The sequence below is a fragment of the Marmota monax genome, unplaced genomic scaffold, assembly GCF_021218885.2.
Source record: "Marmota monax isolate L192 unplaced genomic scaffold, Marmota_monax_Labrador192_F-V1.1 WCK01_AAM20220418_F8-fsc00210, whole genome shotgun sequence".
Taxonomy (NCBI): domain Eukaryota; kingdom Metazoa; phylum Chordata; class Mammalia; order Rodentia; family Sciuridae; genus Marmota; species Marmota monax.
The window spans coordinates 2,775,435-2,797,933 of record NW_026695248.1 but is presented as its reverse complement, the minus strand read 5'-3'; the positions used below and the strand labels follow the sequence as shown (position 1 = coordinate 2,797,933).

At 49.3% G+C, this 22,499-nt stretch overlaps 1 protein-coding gene across 5 annotated transcripts in view; it reads right to left on the bottom strand.

Annotated features, from left to right (window-relative positions):
- Positions 1 to 440: 440 nt before the first annotated feature.
- The window catches only part of Npas2 (neuronal PAS domain protein 2), a 157,920-nt gene continuing 135,861 nt past the window's right edge, over positions 441 to 22,499 (bottom strand). For 4 of the 5 annotated variants that reach the window (XM_058578316.1, XM_046440345.1, XM_046440348.1 and 1 more), the window contains 10 exons: positions 21,090 to 21,231; positions 20,507 to 20,616; positions 18,450 to 18,539; positions 14,369 to 14,515; positions 9,386 to 9,583; positions 7,513 to 7,694; positions 7,206 to 7,298; positions 3,928 to 4,093; positions 1,672 to 1,844; positions 441 to 1,544 (listed from right to left, as the gene is read on the bottom strand). In XM_058578316.1, coding sequence (XP_058434299.1) covers positions 1,529 to 1,544; positions 1,672 to 1,844; positions 3,928 to 4,093; positions 7,206 to 7,298; positions 7,513 to 7,694; positions 9,386 to 9,583; positions 14,369 to 14,515; positions 18,450 to 18,539; positions 20,507 to 20,616; positions 21,090 to 21,231 — 1,317 coding nt within the window. In that variant the 3' untranslated portion in view covers positions 441 to 1,528. Of the gene's footprint in view, positions 1,845 to 3,927; positions 4,094 to 7,205; positions 7,299 to 7,512; positions 7,695 to 9,385; positions 9,584 to 14,368; positions 14,516 to 18,449; positions 18,540 to 20,506; positions 20,617 to 21,089; positions 21,232 to 22,499 lie in introns of all 5 variants that reach the window. The other variant, XM_046440349.1, reaches the window with a different exon arrangement.

Sequence of the window (22,499 nt, the reverse complement as noted above, 5' to 3'; positions counted from 1 at the left end):
CTGACCATGGCACTATTAGCAAGTGGTGGGACCTTTAGGTGAAGCCTATTGGAAGGAAGTTAGGTCATTAAGGGTGTGCCCTTTAAGGGGTATTAGGACCCTGGCCCCCCCCCCCCCCCCCCCCCCACCCGCTTCCCATTGGATATGAGTTGAACAGGGGTCCTCCTCCTCTGTCCTGGGCTTCTGTGAAAAGGTACCATGCTGCCACAGGCCCAAAACAACAGGACCAAGAGACCATGGACTAAAACCTCTGAAACCATGAACCAAGAGAAACTTTTCACCTTTTTAAGTTGATTATTTCAGGTATTTTGTCACAGCCATGGAAAGCTAGCACACACCATTTCCGAATCTTTGATTACTCTTGAAACATCTTGAAAAATAAAAAAGCTTCCAGGTGAAAAGATGTATATGCGTGGATGTAGAAAAAGGGACAGAGGAAATTGTACAAATTTGTTAATTTATTACAAAAGTTTCCACTCACAGAAAAACACAGGAAAACTTTTTATACTTTTTATATTTGGGGAAGGAACTGGCGTCTCAGATACAAAATAATTTACACATAATCCGTACAATTTTATTTTATATAGAAATAGGTAATTATTACAACAGCTGTACAATTCACTACACTCATAATTACATAAAATCTCTTCTTTAGAAACATCTCAACATAACAAAACATACAAAAAAAGCAAAGTGCATTTTGAAAAGGAAAAATCCAATCCTCAGAATTATCATGAAAGATATGTAGGAAGATGCAGCATTCGCACTCAGGGCCAACACGTGGTGGGGGTTCCCGGGGACTGCAGCCCCCCAGGCTGCTTGGCTTATGAAACCTCTTCCCTCCTAAGTCTTAGCGTTCTCTACAGAATTCTGGAAAATCAGCCGCAAAATTGTGCTTGACTTTGAGTCCACTTTTGTAGTTGCAATCAAGGAAGTAAACAGGAAACAGTCCAGTGTTATGTGTGGGTAGGTGGGTGGGTGGGGACAATCACCACTAGGAGCGAACTGGGTGAAGCCTCCTTAGGATCTAGGCAGAGGGTGTGAATCTGCAGCTTGGTTAATAACAACCAGCTTCGCTGACTGGTGGGCTGTTTTTGTTAATGTGGGCTCCAAATGAAGTCATGAGACCTTATTATTTTTAAAAACATAAAGTGCCTAAGTTATTTCCTCTGTGCAGCTGTGCAAATTAAAACAAAAGCAACCATTTTAAAAATAATGAAAAATAATCTCTTTCTCTCTCTCTCCCCAACAGATCTCTGACCCAGTCCTTCTCCAATGCAAAGGAAAGATGATCGGGAGAGTGAAGGCCAGCTAGGGCGCGGGTGCACCGGGCGGCGGTGCGCGCTGCGGGGGTGCGCGAGGGGCGCCGTCTCCGCGGGTAAACTGGGTTTCCGGGCCTCCCCGGGGCGTTCAGTTCCCGTCCCGTATGGCGGTGGAGGGCGCCCGGGAACCCTGGCGGCCAGGGGGACAGGGCCAGCATTCCTGATCTGCGCTCCACTGTCCCCGTCGCTGCGCTCCGCGGGGATGGTTACCATCCAGGAATTCTGAAATGTACGCAGGGTGCACGAAAGCCAAGGGTTTAGCGCAAACCCCTTCCCCCACCTCCCGTGGCCGCCCCCTCGTCCATTGGTTAAAGCTGATTGTGTCCCGAGGCCAGGGCCAGGGCACTACCGGGGCGGCGGCTGGAGGCCCGACGACTCGGACAGCCGGCTGACCCTGCGGGGCGCGCGCGCGGGCTGCGGCTGCGCGGGGGGCGGCGGGGTGTAGCCCAGGGTCCCGGGCTGCTGGGCGTAGGTGGAGAGGAGGAGCGAGTCCGGCTGCTCACTGTGCAGAGAGGTCGATGCCTGCACCGGGAAAGGAAAGGAAAGGGGCTCAGAGCCGTCCTGTGGTTGGTCAGCCCCTCGGCTGTCACTTCCTTACCCGGGGAATGAGGTGGTGGGAAGGGATCTGGGGCTACAGATGCCATCAGCTGCGGGACTTCCCAGAGTGGAGTCGAAGCACCCTTTCCGGAGCCAAACTCTGCCTATGCGGGGTTCCGGGGTTCCGTATGACCCAGTGGCCTGGGGCGAGGCCACCCAGAATGATTTCTTTCACGTGTGCCCATGATGGTCACGTGGCCTGGATGTTTTTGGATGATGCTACCTGGGGCCACATGCAGATAGACGACAGGGCAGAATCCGTGCACACTAGGTCTCATGCTTTCCACAGCTGGTCCCTGCTCCCCTAACTATCCCCCAAGCCACCGTTCACCAGCATCTAATAGGAAACATCACGAATTGAACTTCAGAAGCTTCAGCAGGTCAAACTGACTTGGAAAGCTTCAATCTTATTTCCCACTCCTGCCTCCCAATGAATGGACTTCTCCAAGTAGCCCAGAGCGGCCTGCCTCCGGCCTTTAAGCCCTGCACATGGGTCTGGTGCTTGTGCTGGGTGGTCCAGCCAAAACAGTTCTTTCACACCTTCGCCTTCATCCACGCTTTGACTATTATTTCCTGGGTGCGTCAGGTTCTGTAGCAGATGCCTCAGAGTGCTCCCCCTCAAGTCCCTAGCTCCAGGAAGGCTCCCCTCCGCAGTGTTCCCACTGGGCACTAATCCAGAGCCTGCCCCACACTGTGCTAAGGCAGCTCCCTAGTGCACTCCAGGGCCTTAAGGGCTTCCAGGTTTCCAAGGGCAGTGAGCTCTTTTGTCTTTACCCTGTATCTTCATGCATCAGATGCCTGCAAACCATTGCTGCTACTGCTGAAAAAAAAAATATATGAGGGACCTTAACTACTCCCCACGCACCCCTGCCTTGTCACTTCCTATTTCCTATCCACGGTCATTTCCGGGTCCCAAGAACTGAAGAGATCTATCTGCAAAGCCAATTTTGGAGTGACACCCAGTCTATGGAGGATCAGAGAGATATGAAAATTCTACCCCCAGACAGTTCAGCAGCTGTGCAGTCAAATCACCTTCCAGCCCTTTAGGGACAACCCTCTTCATCTTTATCTTGTGGTCCTCAAATTGGTTCCGCCACTGCACAAGGGTCCTCTGGCTTTGAAGATGTCAAGCAAGGAAGTGTAGACTGTCCTTGCTGAGAGGGAGCCGCCCAGGGCAGGGTGCGGGCTGGGTTAGAAGGGGTGTCCTCCCTGGGCACGTGTCAGGGAGGAGGCTGAGCCCTTGGGGAGCCTCGCAGGCTCCCACTGAGCCCTCAGACCAGTTGTGTCCACCCTCATTCCTTCCAGTGTGTTCAATAATTACTTGAAGTAATTTTTGCCTTCTCTATATTTTTTTATAAAGTCTCAATTTCACACAATGTTATTGTATTTGTTAAGACATTTTGATGGGTCTTTAACTAAATGTGATTTAATTTTGTATTTGTACACAACTTTATAAATGCACCGAAAAATCCAACAAAAATATTCATGTCTTTTTTTTTTTTTTTTGTACTGGGGATTGAACTCAGAGGCACTCGACCACTGAGCCACATCCCCAGCCCTTTCTTTTTTGTATGTTATTTAGAGACAGGGTCTCACTGAGTTGCTTAGCACCTTGCTTTTGCTGAGGCTAGCTTTGAACCTCCTGCCTCAGCCTCCTGAGCCACTGGGATTAAAGGCATACACCACCGAACCCGGCCTCATTCATGCCTGACTTTAGCTCTAGAAAACATGGATATATCAAGATGCAAGATTATTTTTTTAAAATAGACCTTAGGTGCATACAACCGTATGAGGTATAAGAGCTGATCCTTAATTTTTCAGACTTCACATACATACATTTTAAAAGCTTTAGCATTAGAATCAATCAAATGTGGGTCTTTCTGGGACCTGCTTTTGTACCAGGGACAAACAGCCTTCAAAGCAAGGCAGGAAAAAGCTTTTCAGATGTGGAATGTGGAGCTTGGCTTCTCTCCCTAAACCCACGGGGGCCTCCCCACCCAGTGCCCACCTGTAGGTGGTGTGGCGGCTGCGGCTGGGCCTGCAGGGGAGCCGGCTGGGAGGCAGGGAAGCTGTGGGCAAGCGCTGCCTGCCCCATCAGCAGGATGGGGGTCGAGGCGCTGCTGCTGGTGGGGCGTGAGTCTGGATGCGGGAACACAGCCTGGGCCTGTGCGTACCTGTTAGTGTCACATGGAAAGGAGAAAAACAGATTCTTGAAGAAAGAGGCATTGATATGACACTGAGAAGCATTACATAAAAAAAAAAAATAGGTAAGTGGGACTTGAACAAAACCTTGTTGTACATCAAAGGACACTATCAGCAGAGGGAAAAGGAACCCCCCACCCCCACGGGAGAGAGTACTCCAAATCTGATAAAGGATTGAGACTCAGAGTAAATCCAGACTCACGGATGCCCATCATCACCACCACGACCCCCACCAGCAGGCTGGGACCACCTCAACAACCCCATCAGAGCAAGGGACAAAGGGCTTCAGGAGACATTTCCCCGAAGAAGGGACACTAGGTGTGTGAAAAGATGTTGAATGTCACTTGTCAATAGGCAAAAGCAAACCAAAAGGAGCTACCCACTTCTCACCCATTTTGATGGCTATTATATTAAAAAATAAAACAAAATAACACTTGTTGGTAAGGATGTGGCAAAACTGGAACTCTGTGCACCATTGGTGAGAACATAAACTAGGTGGTGCAGCCACTGAGGAAAATGGCATAGGGGTCCTCAAAAAATTAAACATAGAACAACTCTGTGACTGAGCAGTTCCAATTCTGGGTATACACTTAAAATAAGTGAAACACTTGAACAGGTGTCTTCACACTTAGGCCAACATTATTCACATTAGTTAAAAGGTAGTGACAACCAATGTCCATTGACAGGTAATAGATAAAAATACATATATGTCTGTGCGTTTGTAATATACCATACATATAATAGAATATTACTCAGCCTTGAAAAGGGGGGGCATTTTGACACATGCTACAACATGAATGGCCCCGGAAGACATTATGATAAGTGAAATAAGCCAGTCACCAAAGCATACATATAGCATGAGGTACCTAGAAGAGTCAAAGTCACAGAGACAGAAAGTATGGTGGTTACCAGGGCAGAGGGAAGAGGGATGGAGTGTTATTGTTTAACAGGAGTAGAGTTTCAGTTGGGGAAGATGAAACAGCTATGCGGACAGGGCAACAGTGTGACTCTAGTTAATGCCACTGAATTATGTATTTTAAAATGGTTTAAATAGTAAATATTTTATTATGTATATTTTACTATAATAATAATAATAAATAATAATAATAAAAAGAGGCATCGTTGATAATAGTCCCCTAACAAGGAGTGGAGAAAGGACCTTTGGGAAAGCTCTGGAAGATTCTGGAATTTTACAAAGAGACGTCTACTTTGTATTATATTTTTGCAGATGTTATTTCCCTGCATGGGGTCATTTGTAACAGGCTTGGGGACGCCCAACTTGCCCTGCAGGGAGGCCTCTGTGTGTGTGAGGCAGATCCTGATACTCCTTGGAGGATGTGTCCTTGGGTCGTGTCTGGAAGAGACAGTCGGGGAGATGCAGAGGGCAGAAATTATTGGTTTAAATGAAAACGGCAGATAAGGTTCCCAGAAGGAAAAAAAAAAGTCTATTTTTGCTCATTTACAGCATTTTAAGCATTTCTGGAAAGTGATGAAATAAGTATCTTTCTGCTTATTTGAATCATTTAGGAAGAAGAAGCAAAATCTGAAACCAAAACCAAAGGCCGGTGCCTACCTGAGAACAGAACAAGGAACTGTGAAAAGTGGCTTCCTGTGTAATGCATGTCCCTCTTCAGTCATGACCAACGGGAGGGCCGGAAAGTCTCAGGGTGTAGAAGATCCCAAAGAGACCCCCACACAGGACCCACAAGGTCACTTTGAAGAGTCAAGAGGCCGCAGGGGCCTCTGAGAGTCAGGTGGCTCTGACTCTGCCATATACAGTGTAGATCCTTTGAGTTCTTTTTTTTTTGGGGGGGGGGTGCTGGACATTGAACCCAGGGCTTTGTGCATGCGAGGCAAGCACTCTACCACCTGAGCTATACCCCCAGCACTAGTGCAGAGCCTTTGAAAACGTGACCTAACTGCTTTAATGCTGAGTTGCTTCGTTGATTAAAAAAAAAAAAATGAATCATGTCCTTACGGGTCCCTGAGCCCCAGAAATGCTCAGTTACTGTCAGCTCATGCGGCAGAGGGACACGGGAAGGTCTTCTGGGGATGGTCCCTGGAAATCCTTACCAGGCCTCATTAGGTAGCACTGTTCTGGTGAACTTGGAACAACTAGGGTTTATATAAAACAGACGTCTGTCCAAGACTCATATTTTTGCCTCCTTTCAAAGGGTTGGAGACTATTTTCCAGTAACATTTATTTCCTAAATGAAGTGATTCACCTTTAGGTCTCCAGTTACCCTTATCCCTAGTGATGGGGCAGCTGAGCAAATCTGCTCTTGGTCCTGGGGGTACAAGTAGAAAAGAGCCCGGGGATGTGCCACAGGTTGCCTGTGTCCCCACAAAGTTCACGAGTTGGGAACTTAACCCCCCAAGTGTCATGTTCATGATATGGGGTAGGCCTTGGGAGTAAGTAGGATTTGATGGGCTCGGGAGGGCAGAGTCATGTGTCCTTCAGCAGGGGGCCTCGCCAGACACTGAGAAGATGCTGGCGCCCTGCTCTTGGACGGCCCAACCTGCAGAACCGTGAGCTTAATGAACCTCTCTTCTCTATAAACTCCCCGGTCTGTGGTATTCAGTTCTAGCAACAGAAAATGGATTCAGACAGGAAATGAGCAAGAGGAGGCTGGGTTTCGGGGCACCACCAAGGCAGGGTCTCAGGATCCTGGGGCCTAGCAAGCGAGCTCCAAGGTGCCTGTGGGACAGCCAGCAGGAGCCCGCGGGGGGATTCTCAGGGAGGAGAGAGGGTACCTTCACCAGGAATGTCACCAAGCCTTTTACACCTGAAAAGAAATCCCAAATGGCACACACTGGGGAGTATCAGTAATGGTTCCCTCCAGGTGCTGTTCGAAGCTTGGAGCGTGGATACAAAAGTTGGTTTGCCGAAATGGGAGACGGTGGAAGGGAAGCCAAGGGGACGAGTCCCCATAAAGTGGCGCGCTTTGAGCCTGTCTTTAGTAGGACGTTCACAGTGAGCCCCGCCAGCCCGGGAGCATCCTTTTAAAGAGAAAGGTAAATCCAGCCTGGGCCCATCCCCCAGCCTGGGGGCTCTCTGCTCCTCCCTCCTCCAGGGCCACCTACTTGACTTGCCGTCCGGTCCTGCTGACCTCGGAGGGTTGCCTGGCGTCACAGGAGCCAGGCATCATGGGCTGGATGGGCTGGCTCAGCAGCAGCCTTGGAGCAGAGAGAGAGACAAGGTGAAGGTCACTCAGCACCAGCTGCAGCCCCGACGGGGCGGCCCAGGGCAGCGGGCCTCTGGATTTTCTATGGCTGACCCTCGCCCCTGATCCCCTGACTGTTCTCAGCAGACCAGAAGGCAGCGGGTCACCTCCAAGGACCCCAGGCTGCTCCCTTGGCTGAGAGCATTGCATGAAGCCTGGCCTCGCACCTGAGCTGCCTGTCGTGGCTGAAGTCGGGGCTGGGCTGGCACTGGCTGGCGTCCTGGGAGGCGGCAGCGGGTGCGGTCAGGCTCAGGCCCGGAGCGGCTGGGCTGCTGAACTGGGGCGTCAGGCTGCTCACTGGACGGCTGCTGCCTTGCATCACCTGGGAACTCCGCATTGCCTTCGGGCCCTGGAGTATCATTTTTTGGCAAGGACAACACTTAGACGCAGGTCATCTTTCCAGGAAACCTCCCCAGACTCGTCCTTCAACCTAACCCTGGCCATCCCTCTGATGTAGGACCCACCAATTACGTACTGAACTATTTTGATTTTTGTGGCTGTCTTCCCCATTGGATTCCAAGTGCCTCAGGGATTCTTGGAATCCTGTGGGTCTTGGTCAGTGCCAAGTTTTTTTTTAGCAGACAAGTAACAAACGTGCATTGGACTGAATACTTTATCGCTTCACGAATTCCATCTCAGACACACGGAACTCCTTGCTGTTTCTCCAACTCACCAGTCCTACTCCTGCCTCAGGGCCTTTGCACATGCTGATCCATCTGTGAGGAACACTCCTCCCATCCCCATATTGATATGCTCTGTCCGTTCATACAGTGATATCGTGGTGCTTATAATTTTTAGAGCTTTAACAAAATCATTTAATATGGGATAGTGTAAGCCCTTCCTAAGCTTTCCCCTTTCTACAATTCCCTTGGCTATGTCCACACATTGGTTTTCCTGATGTGATAACCCTTTGAATCAAAGGCTGCATCTTCAAAAAACAAATTTGGATAAGGATGGAGTAAACTCTCTAAGTCAGTCACCTATCAAAAATTTTCCAAATAAGTTGCATCTGCCCTGAGCACGTCCAGATTACTTTCTTGTCTTTATTCTCGAGATAATACAAAACTACATAACATCGACCTAATATTAAATATTATAAGTCATCCAGGGATGACTTAAAGTATATAGGGGCTGGGGGCAGAGGGCTTTCCTGGCATGCACGAGGCCCTGGGTTCAGTCCCCAACAGGAAAAAAAAAATTGCGTAAGGCGGATGTGCATAGGCTCCGTGAATACTGGGCTGCTATCTTACATAAGGGACTTGAGCATCCGTGATTCGGATCCACATGGGGGTTCCTGAATCCATCCCTGGCAGAGACTGAGGGACGACTGTACCTCTCCATATTGTACTCTATATCCTGGCTAAGTTCCCAGATTCTGGGGCTCCCTGGAGACAAGGACTCTGTAGTCCATCTTTGCTCCCCTGTGACCACAGGAGCTCAGCACTTGGTGTAGATGTGAAGGCCCCAGGAGAGGCAGGATCCTGCCTTCCACCTGTGATGGAAGGGGCTCAGGTCCCCTTTGTTCCATTCCATTGAAGTGCCATTTATCCACCAGTGACCCGGTCAGATTGTGAGGTCACTGGTGGTGGGTAATGAGTGGAAATGGTCTCAAGGGCAGGGCTCGGCAGGGACTTCAGGTGACCAGGAAGAGCCAGGCGGTCTGGGCTGGGACAGTTAGCAGCGGTGGCTGCTCACATGGATAGGGCTGAATGCAGTGGGCGGGGGGACCTAGGACAGGTGTGGAGGGACACGTGGCCAGCCATCAGCGAGTGCTTAGGACATGTGGCCATCAGTGAGTGCTAATTCAGTCTCAAAGCTGAAAGTTTCAACGGCGTGATGTCTTTAGGGGCAAGGGCATAGGAAAAGACTACAAATTGGACATTCAAAATGACTTAAAAGAAAAGCCACCACCATAATCTGGATCAGAGAGGAGCAGCGTGTAGGTTTGCAGTCCTCGTGGGCTGCAGGAATCAAGCACCTCCTAGACTGTGAGAGTGTCCGCTATGTGTCAAAGACAGAGTGTGGACAGGGCACATTTACCTGGGTGGATATTACACTCGACTCTCTGAGCAGGTGCTGGTTGGTGACCTGGGTTGAAGCCATCTGTCCTGAAAGTTGCTGGCTGGCCACAAGCTGAGGCTGAGACACTGTGGCCGGCCTCTGCTGCAGCTGCGGCTGAGCCTCGGGCCGCTGGGCACTGCTGAAGCTCAGGGAGACAGCCGGCTGCTGCAGGAACATCTGGGAGCCGAAGAGAAACAGCTGTAAGGTTGAGGCCAGAGAGTGTGCCTCCTCCTGTCACAGTAGATGGTCAGATTCTTGGTGTCCCTGTTTTGGCTGGAAATAGATGGTCAACTCAGCTTATGGACAGCAGGTGCCTAGGATGCTTCTAGCATGTGAAACGCTCTGGACACCGTGGTTGAGTTGGAGAGACACTGTCCCTGCCCTCCCGAAGGTTGCAGTCCTGTGACTGACACCTACCAGGGTGAAAGAAGTTTAGATCCAGAAGCTCCATAAGCAATTTGAAGCACTTATCTATATTCTAAGTTGGCTTATCAGTTTCTTATCGGAAGAGGGGGACACTTTGTGAATCAAATGAGCACTATAAAGTGGTGGCAGATGGTTGGCTAACCCCCAGCATGGTCCTATCAAGTAGGATGGGGCCTTTTGCTGGGCCTTGGATTTCTGCAAACTGATCAGGGACAGTAACCCATGTTGCCCTTGGGAATCTTCAACCCAGTGTCCTCAGCTGAGGTGGTAAATTTGCTCCCAGGAAGCAGGGGACCCTCTCTTCCCAAGCAGGACAGTAAACACAGAGAGGACGATACCATAGCGTGTCCATGTGCTTTAAGACCAGGGTTCAGTTCTATAGCCATCATGATCATCTCAGACGTGTCAGACATCTAATAGGCTGTGATATGTGAGCCTGATCATTTTAATTAAAAAGGGAATGCGACAAAGTTTGTAAAGAACGTAAGTATTCGTGAGAATCTCTATTTAAAAAAGTTTGTACAGTGTACGGTTGGCCCTCCATATCTGCACAGCCAACCTACCTTAGATGGAAAATATTTGGAAAAAAGACCTGTATCTGTACTGAACACACACAGGTGTTTTCCTTGTCTCAATTCCCTAAGCAACACAGTAAAACAACATATAAGTGTACACTGCATTCACATTATAAGTCGTCTCGAGGGGATTGAGAGCCCACGGGGGGCGTAGGGTGTGTGCAGGCACCATGCCATTTCACAGGAGACCCTGGAGCATCCGCGGATGTGGGTTATCTGTGGGGGTCTTGGAACCAATCCCACCAAGATGCCGTATTTGGTTGAAAACAGTTGAAGTGCTTGGAAAGGTTTTACTTCTTAGGTTTTTAACTTTTATTTGTTAGATATGTGAAATAATTGAGAGATTCCGAGAAATGAAACTTGTAAATTAATGGCTTTGGCAGACACTGCGGATTATTCACGACTTGTTGAACTTATAAACTCGTTGAACATCAACTAAAGAGACAGTGAGAGGATTGTTCTTTTTAGTAGGTTTGTAAGAAACATAGGATCTGTAAGTTGACTCTATGTGTTTAAGAAAAACGGATTTAATAATAATTTAACCAAAGACCCTATAACAACCTCTTTTAACAAAAGCCCCTCATGGGGATCGCGGACATCGACGGGCATTATCTATGCCACAGTTCTTGACAGGGGACATTCTGTATTCAGGAGGGGTTTCTCTTCCTCCCGGCATCTGGTGTGTTCTCTTCCAGTCGGGCTGATCCAACCACACACCCAGCACAGACTGACGTGTTGATACTTCCTGAGTCTGGAAAGGCAGGTGTAGAGCCACACCCTGTAGATGCTTGGAGGAGCCCCCAAAGACCAATTTGCTCAAATATCTCACTCACAGATGGGACCCAGATTGGGAGACCACCCCCCTCAATCTCCTCTTATGCTCCTTCCCCAGGCAAGAAGCCTGTAGTTTTAAAATGAGGCCTCTCTGCCACTTTAGAATCTAAGAAGAATTTCCTGGTCCCCAGCATCTCAGATCACATGTTTGAAGATGAGCATCTCTGCAGCAACAGCTATTTTAGTATACGGCTTGTTTTATAGCACACAGGGTACCTTGTTCCTTACCTCTTTAGTAAAAACCTCTACAAAAGCTTAATTCCCATATATTTTTTTTTCTGGTAGGATACGGTCTACCTTCTGAGTAGAGTTTGAATAAATGCAAGCTTTATTTATGATAGGTTTTGTAATCTAACCTATAAGAGACATGTTTGAGTTCTGGTTGTCACCCTACCAACTATTAACAGTATGAGCATTTCATAACTTTTCAAAAGCCATGATTTCTTCATTATAAACAGGGACATCAACAGCACATTACCTTAGAAGGGACTATATAAAGTCAAAGCATATAAAGTACCCAAGACACAGTAAATGTGGAGTAAATGTTAGGTAAATGTTAGCAATATAAAATGAAAGAAAAGGAGTGTTTTGCTCCTTGGACAATTTAAAGATTGTCTAATAAATGAATAAGTGGAAAAATACATGAACAATGAATGAAGCTTTTTGCTCAAGCTGTTCCTGTTAGTGTTACATAACAGACTGCTGTGCTACTCTGAACCATCATCCATACATGCTCTCTGAAGGTAGAAATCCTGTTGTATTTCTGTGTCCCCATAGAGCTCCATCAAGTACCTGGTATGTAACGAGTGTCAGGTGGATAGATGTATGTTGGATGATGGATGGAAGGATGGACAGATGGACAGATGGATGGATGGATGGATGGATGGATGAAAAGAACCAACCAAGGAACAAATGCCTTTTGCCATTGCTAGTGGTCTTTTTAAGCATTCATCTGAGTAGCCAGCAGAGGGCGCACGTGCTTTCCAAATGAGCCACAGGCAGCTCTCCATGGATGGGAGGAGGGTGGCAGGACCTTCCGGCAGAACAGCCTGACCCACGTGACCCACGGCATGACCTCATCTAGGTGCAAACATCAGCAACCTTAGGGGACCTCTCTCTCATAACCCAGTTAAAAAAATCATCCTTAGGAAGCATTGTAAGCACACAGTCTCATTGAAAATTCTCAGCCAATGAATTAAAATAGGGAAAGAGCAAGTGGGGACCAAGGTCCCTGGGTGGGGATCCTGGTTTGCTGCTGCAGACATCTATGTCTATTCTACCAAAAATACAGTCAAATTTTATGGCTCAAGAAGATGGATTCTTAAAAGTAGAAAAAGTTGTCAGGAAAAAAAAATTCTAATTTCTAAGAATAAGTAGATCCTACACTCACAAGTGAACTTTCAGTATTCTCATCTGAGTACTTTTAATGAATTCTCATCATTACAAGACATTTCAGAAGTACGAACAATAGAGAAAAAGTGCAGTGGAAACCCATATCATAATGTGTCATCATTAGGCTTCAAAGGTGATCAATGTTTTGATCTTATTTCATCTAATTCTTCTCTTGTTTGGGGTGGGGTAGAAAGTGGAGTCATTTTTATGTCCTTTTTTTTTTTTAAACAATTAAATTTAAAAAAACAATGTCATTTTGGTTAAGCATTTTGCATTATATTTCTTTAAATCTTGGGGAAAAAAAACAAGAAGACAGACTGCTTGAGGAAATGTTCTCTCTGGTTTGGCTATCTGTGGATTTCCATGTTCTTTGGAAAATTCCACTACAAAGATAAGGTCAAAGCACCAAGCGCAGGAAGGATGGCCCCCGAGGCTTGATTTCTACCTCATCCCTCCTAGAACTCGGGGTGCTCTTTGGTGTGTGTACTTAGGGGGTTAGCAGACAGCACCCGTCATGAGGAAAGTCCAGTTCTGCATCACAGGGAGTGAAAGTGATAACTTTGTTGCCTGTTATTTTAAAATCTAGCTTTAGTATTGAAAAGGCAGGAAGCAGAAAAGTCCAGACACTGAGGAGGAGGCTTCTACGCCTACGTGGCTTTCAGCAGTTTCTGGTTCAATTTTCCCGACTCCGTTAATGTAAAATTCCACTAAAGTCACTGGAGTCGGGCAAGTTTGGAGCAACCCATCAGGCCCTGGGACCAGTGAGAAAAATATTGCAGTTGGGAAAGAATAAGCACAAAGTGGCTGTTTACTAATGTGACAGCTTGATGACCCCATTTCTTTTCTATGTAACCATGGAACTCTTCCTTCCTCTAGTCAAGGTGGGGGTGACAGTACGGTGGGGGAGGGAGCAGCAGGGCTCTGGGTATGCCCCAGGCTGTCGGTGACACCTGTAGACATGCTCAGATGCTGGGCTGACAGCATAGGGTGGTGGCTGTCCTGGTTTGGGCTTATTTATGGTGACAAGCCTGGGTAGGAGCAGGAAGGGGAGGAATGTCCAACGGTCACTCCTGGGTCCCCGTGCCTTCCCAGGAGAACTGCTGAACACCGTAAGAAGCCGATGGCCTAAAAGAGGCATTTCTCGCCCACCAACACATCACCCTGCGTTCATCTCTCTATGCTGAGGCTCACACTGTGTCCCCGCCCTCCATCTGCCTGTCAAGGTGCAACTGAACCGGGTGCCCAGGAGAGGATCTGAGTGGCAGGGATTGGTGGGGGGGGAACAGCGGGGACAATCCTGCAGCCATTTTTAAGGTGTGTGTTTTGTTCTCTCTGCTTCTCTCCTAAAGGGGCTGCAAATTCTCAATGCTCCCAGAGCAAACTCCAAGGTTAGCTATAAATACATTTGCAATTAATGGCTGGATCCCAATGATGCACTTGTGAGGACAAACAGTCCTGAAACTAAGTAAAATTTTGGTAATAATCATCATCGTCATCATCCATCCTTGAAAGAGATCCAATAAATAAAGTTTTTCTTCCAAAATAACTCTCAGAATGATTCCATAAAGCGATAGCTGGGGGTCAGGCTGCTGCTATCAGAATGTGCAGAGTGTCCCCAGGGGCTTGCAACAAATGGGGTGGCATGAAGGTGCCAGCCCCGGCTCCCTCTGCCTGGAAGCTCCCCTGACCTGGAAGCTGAGGGCTGTGCCCAGAGCAGGGAGGACAGGGGCATCACCTGGATGTTGGAGTCTTGGACCAGGCAGAGCTGCTCCTGGATCTTGTGAAGCTCTTCCTGCTGCCACCGGATGTTGGCCTGGAGGATCCTCGTCCGCTGCTCCAGCTGGTCCTTGATGGTCTGGAACATGCTGAACTGGGCCGAGAACTTCAAGGTGGAGTCAAAAACACAACCGGATCAGAGAGTTACCTGGGCCTGGCAGACAGGTCGAGTCCCTTTCCCATCCCTTGGCCACCCTTCCCGGCATCCAGGGGCCCCCGGAAATCCTTTCCTCTCATCTGTACTCTGTATGTGACACCTTCGCTGGCATTTCTGGGCCCATCATTACCCTAGATCTGATCCCAGTGCCCTCCAGGCCTGGGACCCTCCCCCATGCTCACCAGCTGCTACACAAGTGAACCAGTCACCTGCAATTTGCCCCGAGGTGACAGTGCCAGAGGGAGACCCTATACGAGGCCTTCGTGTGTGCTTTGCAAATTCCCCTCTCCTTTCCCTCGGACCCCTGAAGCCCTTTAGGAAAATCTTGCAGGTGAGCTCTGCCTGCTGTCACCTGTCCCCACACAGGGTCCTGCCCTGGAAGGAGATCATAAGTTGGGAGGAGGGACTGATGCTCTCTGGGTGCAACGTCCACTTCTTGAGGCCCATCAGTTTGCTGGGCACAGGTTTCCTTTCCTGTTCCCTCTCCCTCTCCTTCCCTCCGACCTGCCTCCTCCCTCCCTTTTTTGTTTGGAGATGGGCTGCCCAGGCTGAGCTCAATGGCGCCCCCTGCCTCAGCATCTGGGATACAGGAGCCGGCCCTGTGCAAGGCTTCCTTTTCTCTCTCTCTCTCTCTCTCTCTCTTTTCTTTCCTCTGCCCTTTGAATGTACCAGAGGATGCAATGACAGAGTCTTAGATGAGCAAAATGACAACAGATAGAGCCAATGACGAATCACGGCAGGGGCGGTGTTTGCAGAGACCCCCGTGCCCCAGCCATTGCCCCGCCAGGCAGGCAGACCTGTGAACACTCCACGGCTTCCCCACAAACCCGGGTTGTGTTTGCTGAGGTCACAGGGCTGGGTGGGGGTAAGGCCAAGGTGTTTTGGGTCCCCAGCAGTCTTCCTCAGCTTGGCAAGGACAGCGCCCCCTGAACCCGAGTGGCAAAGTGGGGCTAAGGTTTTCTCCACTCCTGTCCCCAGCTCCCACCTCAATCAGAGTGCCCTTGACATCGGACTTCACTTAAAACAATGTTTGGCTGTTATGTGAGTTTAAAAATGCCCAGGCCATTTGCAAAAAATCCCCAGCACTGTGTTGAAGCCCTCAGGTGGATTTTGAAAGAACATTCCATTGAGCAAGCAAGCAAACTGTATCTGCTATTTCATTTTTTAAAACAAGACACAAAAACTTCTACAGTTGGTTGTACAGGAGAGACATTCAGGGCCACCCCTTCTACCTCTAGCAGAGCCGGCTCTTGGTGGCTTGCACCAGGAGTGGCCAGGGGACTGGACAGTGAGTAGGGAGCCAGAGCTAAAGCTAAGAAATTTTTTTTTTTTTTCCGGGGTGGGGGGTTTACCGGGGATTGAATTCAAGGTCACTCGACCACTGAGCCACATCCCCAGCCCTATTTTGTATTTTATTTGGAGACAGGGTCTCACTGAGTTGCTTAGCACCTCACTTTTTGCTGAGGCTGGCTTTGAACCAATGATCCTCCTGCCTCAGCCTCCTGAGCCGCTGGGATTACAGGAGTGTGCCACTGCACCTGGCACTAAGAAATGTTTGTTACCCTAGACTCCCAGTCATTGCTCTCTTGATATCTTCTTGACTGTGGCTTTTTTTTTTTTTTTGCAGTGCTGGGGGTCAAACCCAGGGTCTCGTGCATGCTAGGCACATGTTCCACCACTAAACCACACCCCAGCCCCGGCTGCGGCCTTTGTGATGAAAGGATCTCCTCTCACTTAGAGACATTTTAGAAACACAGGGTAAGCAAAAGAGGCTTTTTGGGAAACCACCGGTTGTCCAGATGACTACTCCCCCAATTTTGGATTTAATTTCCCCCTCCCCTCCCTGAGAGTGATGTCATCAGTGAAGGGAAAAAGAGAAAAATCATAGCATCTCATCATTCACCCCGGGGGTGAGTATGAAAATGTTCAGCTGATTTGGAAACAGACAGTAGAGCGGGCCTCTGTCTCTGCAGATTCAACCAGCCTCAGACGGAAAATACTTGAAAAATGTATGTGCTGAATAGGTGCAGACTAAAATTTGCCTTGTTATTATTCCCTAAACAATATGTTATAACCACTATTTATACAGCATTCACACTGTATCAGGATCATGAGTTGTCTAGGGATGATTTACAGTGCATACGATGACAATGACATGTGTAGGTTACATGCAGATACTGTGCCATGTTATATGAGGGACTTGAACGTCCATGCATTTTGGTATCTGTCGGGGGTCCTGGGACAAATTTCCTGTGAATGCCAAGGGTGAACTGTATTAACAAAAACGTCTTAAAGAATTTAGTTATCATCAAGTACAGTATTCCTAACAGACCAAAAGCAGTCACTATTAAGTAAAGCGAAGTTCAATAAATGAAAGATAAATTCCCCAAGGAACCTAATCATACATATATATTATAAATACAGATGTTCTTTGATATGAAAGGGCCAGAAGTTTAAGGAATTCTCATCTCATGTGCCTTTGGATTGAAAAAGTTACTAATTTCATACCAAATGTGTCTTGGACATTGAAGAGGAAAAAAAAATCATTCTCTTTTTTGTCCAGAGAATAAATTTTAATCAGTCGACTCTGGATGAATAGCTTCTACATCATTATTCAAGCCCGCCAGCCAGCCAGCCAGCAGTGGAGGCTCACGTGTGTCTTTCTTATTCCAGGAAAGCACCAGCGGCCACTTGTGCAAGGACATATGTTCTGAATGGTTTTCCTTAGCTGTGACAGATCCGCACCAGCACGGGCGAGGCCGCGCCCTGACAAGTTCAAGGGTTGGCGAGCGGCTGCCTGGGACCCGGCTTGAGCTTGTGGCCAGGGACTGGAGCAGCTAAGTGGCCCTTAAAGGAACTGAAGTCAGAGCTCTGGGCTTAGCAGAGGCTCAATTCTCTGCCCGACCACACACTGATCGGTCCCTGCTGCGGTCAGCCCCGAGCATGGCAGACACTTTCATGACTCCCCACCAAAGCACAGGCACGGGGCCCTCTTCTCTGCTGCCCCATAATTCTCTGGCAATATCCTAGTTATCTTTCCAGGGCTAACTGGAATGTCACATCCCCCAGGAAGCCAGCTCAGACTTTCCTAAGCAGACACTTTTCTTACTGACTTTTTAGAATAACCTGCCCGGCCTGGGTGGTTTCTCCATTTATACGTATGCCACCTTCTTTATAGTACTAAAAGCAAGGGCTGTGTTACAGTTATCTCTGTGTCCCTAATACCTTGATTACAGACTGACCCAGATAATAACTGGCTGAATGCTGTTGAAATCAGGAAGGAATCACTCATAATTACTTTAAAAAAAAATGTTAGGCTAGAGTACTAGAACCCACATGCTTTAGATCCTTTCAAAGTCTTCCTATGACATTTGGCCTAATCCAGTCCTTTCCTAGAATATAGCCAATTTGGAGTCATAAAAAAAAAAAATGAAAGAAATGCACCGCAACTCAGGAGGCCAAGGTAGGAGGATTGCAAATTCGAGGCCAGCCTTAACAACTTAGCAAAATCCTGTCTCAGAATAAAAAATAAAATAAAATAAAAAGGACTGGGGATATAGCTCAGTGGCAAAGCACCCTTGGGTTCAATTCCTAGTATAAAAGAAAGAGAGAGAGAGAGAGAGAGACAGAGGAGAGATTAACAAAGATGGTTACAAGGATGAAAAACAGACCCGGGGACAGAGAATTGGAGAACGTCTGTGGAGAGGACAAGAACGGCAGATGATGAAGCGTCTAGCTCCACACACCCCCACGCGCACCTCGGGAAGCACATTTTCAGGCCTTGGCTGGTACCCATGTGTGACAGACACCAACACCAACACACCCACACCATCACACGGTCTGTCTGGAAGGCGTTCTGCCCTGTTCCAAGCACCAGATTTACCTGTGCCATGGGAGCAGGTGGGCTCTGCAGAATGGTCTGAGGCAGAAGCTGCTGCGTGAGGTCACAGGACGGTGGGGAAGGCAGAGGAGCCTGTTAAGAGAAAAGAGATTTGTTCACGGACACTGCTTCTGGGCTGTTCCAGGGGACAGTCCCTTGGTTGGTTGGGTTCTCCAACTTAAAGGATCTGCCGGCCCTAGGTGAATAGCAGGAAGCGAGGGCTTCTAGAAAGTATGGGCGTCTGTCCCCTGGTCACGCTGTTTCCCATACAGGGCATGTCACTTGGGCCAACCCCCAGCTGGTGCAGGGTGCAGGTGACCCTGGAGCACTCTGAGTCCATGACGGCTCATCTGGGCGTGTTTAGCAAGGCCATTGTCACCTACCCCTGTTTAGACCTCATCCTGGGCTGGGCTGCCTTCTCCCCAGGTGGTCCCTTCTCAGCAGTCTCAGTGGCCCTGGGGGTAGACTTTAACCAGGGGTGGCTTCCTGCGAGGCCCTCTTTCTTTCTGTTCAACATGAGCACAGCCGGGCAGACACACTGTGCATGTCTGTATGCAGGACCTCATCCAGGTGATGAAGATGGGGGCGGTCTCACCGGCCACCTGGAATCTTTAGAGACTCCCAGGAGGTGGACTGAGTCACATCCTTGGTCCCCTATCACCCAGGGACACGGAGAAATGAGAAATGCAAATCCCCATTCTATGGACTGGCGTGGTTTTTAAAAGAAAAGTAAAAAGGACTCTTCTGAAATCATCCCCAAACTGGGGACTATAAAAAGAAGCCCAAATCGAACCATTGCCCAGGACGGCAGCTGGGGGCAGTGACAGCAGGAGGCCTTGCTTTGAGTCTGGGTCCCATGGGATCCCAGGATGCTGGCTTGGGTTCTACTGACTCTGTCCCTCTACTCAGCTGAGGGGGAGCATAGGCACACTGAGGTGCCATCAGTGGTGTCCTGGGCAGCTCACACTCTGGAAGAACAGCGGTGGCAGCTTCCTAGTGCCCAGAGGGGGCTGGAGGGACAGGAAGTGGTCTTGGTCAAGCCCCATGTTGAGAGTAAGCCTCAGCCACGCTGCTCAGGAAGAATGTCAAGGAAGATGGCACGGTGACTCCATCTCCAAAGCCAGTGAGGGACGGGCAGAAGGTATCCATCCGGCAGCTACCCGGATGTGGCCCCTGAAGTCCCTGGACACTTTTCCCATACAGGAGTAGGAGTCATATGTCCCTCTGTATGAGTGAGCTGAAGATGGGAGCTGTGACCGTTTGGGTCAGGAGGAAGGTCACTGGGTGACTTCCAAGGTAAGGTCAGGTGGCTGTGTAGCATCTGTATGGATCTCTAGATGCTGCCTCTTGGAATCCAGCCACCATGTTGGGGGAAGCCCCAGGTGAGGAGAGACCGAAGCATCAAGGTTGGAGGATCACAGCTGAGCCCAGCCTTCAGCCACCCCAGGCCGAGGGCCAGACTGCCCAGTGTGAGGACCGTCTAGGATGAGAATCCGCTAGGCTAGCTGGTGAGACCCCCCAACACCCCGGGGGCAGAGAAGAGCCACCCCATCACGCCCTTTTTGAATTCCTGACCCCTTATGCCATGAAGCTAGGTGTGGTTTGCTAGATGGCAATTGCTGGCCGGAATATTGTGTGCTGTTGACTTTACATGTGGCTGGTGTGCTTTCTAAGAGGCCATTCGTTCCCTGGCCTTCTGGAAAGGCCTGGTTTTAGTCACAACAGGCTTCTCCAATATCGTCACCAGCGTGAAGCGTGATTCAAAACGGGAGGGTCCTACCACACACCCTCCCAGGAATGGGGTGTGATTTCAGGTTTGAAGTTTTGAGTTGGATCTTTAAAAATCCACTTGGATTTTGTATCCTATTGATCGACATCCATGTTACTTTTGTTATAAAAATGGTTCACGTTTAAATGACGTCACTTTGTACCCCCACCCGCCACCCCATACTCTCCATCTCTAAGTAAAACTGATTCCCTGGGGGAATTCAGCCTGTGGCTCTGCAGCCCCGCCACATGGTAGCGTGCCCCTGTTGAGACGTCTGGGGTCTCACACGTACCGGCATCGTGGCTGCCTGGCCGAGCCCGGGCACCAGCAGCTCTTGGGGTAGTGTGGCTGATCTTGGCAAAGCGGTGGTGCTGGCCTCTGCTATCAGCTTGGTCGGAGTGGCTGGAAGAGAGCAAGGCGTTACTTCCCCGACCCACAGACACTCAGCAGCGTCCTTAGCCACAGAGGGGAACAGTGACCACAGGGTGCACGGCACAGAGCTCGGCTGGAGCCTCTGACAAAGGAGCCTGCCACGGTAAGGTGGTTCAGCCAGCCACCAAAGCCCGACCTGGGGCGGGTGGAAGACACCACAGGAACCCCGACTTCATTCCCAGCACTGGGCCCAGCGGCTGCAGGATCCAATCCCTCACCAGAGGCACTAACGGTAACCAGGGGACGGACGGGCATGTCCCCTGCTTTGTCTTTGCTTGGTGCTGCAGTGGAGACACCAGAGTGTGGACAGGGGACAGGGAAAAGAAGCCCAGGGAGTGTCCACCGCAGGGCACCTTCTGCTTGCAAAGAGGCAGGGACTGCCCTGGGTCAACCAAGCCAGGGACCCTCGGTGGGGCTCTGCCCACCCACAGACTGTCACTCACAGGCGGGTTCGGACATGGCTGTGTGCGAGGACTTGTGGGAGCTCCTTGAGGACACTGATGGCGAGGGACTGGCATTCAGGCCTGCGGCGCCCACATCGAGAGCGTTAAAGTGCTGCTGGGGATCGTGGCTGGAGCCCTTGTCCTGAAACACACGCACAAAGTCCCCGTTAAACACGGGGGAGATGGCAAGGGACGATGTCCTCAGTTCTGAATATGTGGGACAACACGGGAGCTCTTGGGACAACATAGCTGCCTGGGACAACACTGGGGTCAGCAGAGGCACATGGATGTCATCTAGATATCACCGAGAGGCGTGGGGCCTCTCGGTGATATCTAGATGACATTGATTACATTTTTTCACCTTTTGTTTTGATTTTTCAGGTTTTTCCCAATTGACTGAATTTTAAAAAAATGCTTTGCACCCCAAATTTTGTGTTTCTAGAAGCAGATTCTAGAAACAAGGTTGCTGTCAGCACTAGATTGTTAACACAGTGAATGATAAGTGCCTTTGGACCTTTCCCGGGTACAACCCATGCTGCCACTCACGAGCAGCTCCTCTAGCCTCAGTGACCCTGGAGCAGAGAGAACAGGCAAAGGGCCTGAGGTCTCCTGTCTTTCGGCTTCTGCCCCTTAACTGATCCTGGCTCTCAGGATGCCTCTGCCTCAAACGTCATGAGGAGAAAACAACTGTAGTGTCCAACTCTCTGAGGGACCAACTCCCCACCCTCGATGGCTTAGGTGTCATAGATACATGAAAACAGGGGTTATTGTAATTTTTAAGCTAAAGAAGAAAACAGTGAATGATTCCTGTTCCTACCTGGTCATAGAAAGATGGGAATCACCAGCCCCCTCTGAGCCAAGTCAACAGGCTGGCCTGTACCCACACTCTTGCCCATAAAATCTCGTGTGTGGGTCCACGTGGCTGTTCTGTCTTTTGAGTCATGGTTCCGGTGAGAATGCACATTGTGTGTGTGTGTGTCTGTGTGTGTGTCTCGGTGTGTATGTATGTGTGTGTGTGTGTGTGTGCACACATGTGTGTTTGCAAGGAGGGCTGGATGGGTTGATATGCAACCCACAGGCCTTTGTGCAGAACAGAACAACAGGATGTGGAGTGTGCTATGGGAGACAGAGATTGTAAGGCTGTGCTGCTCAGTGATAGGGTCCCCTGCAAGGCTCCACTGAGGGTCCCCAGACCCCAGCTGGATGTGAACTGTGTGTTTCTGCTCAGCAGTGAAATGAGCCCAGGGAGAGAGAGGGAGCACCCTCACTCTGTAGTTCATGGCCATAGCCCTCGCCACACCTCCCACCCAAGCACAGGAACTTACATTTTTACATATGTGTCAGTCAAGGGCAGATTTGGGGAAAAGGAAAAAAAAAAGGTGTATAGAAGAGTTTGAGAAGCACCTTTCA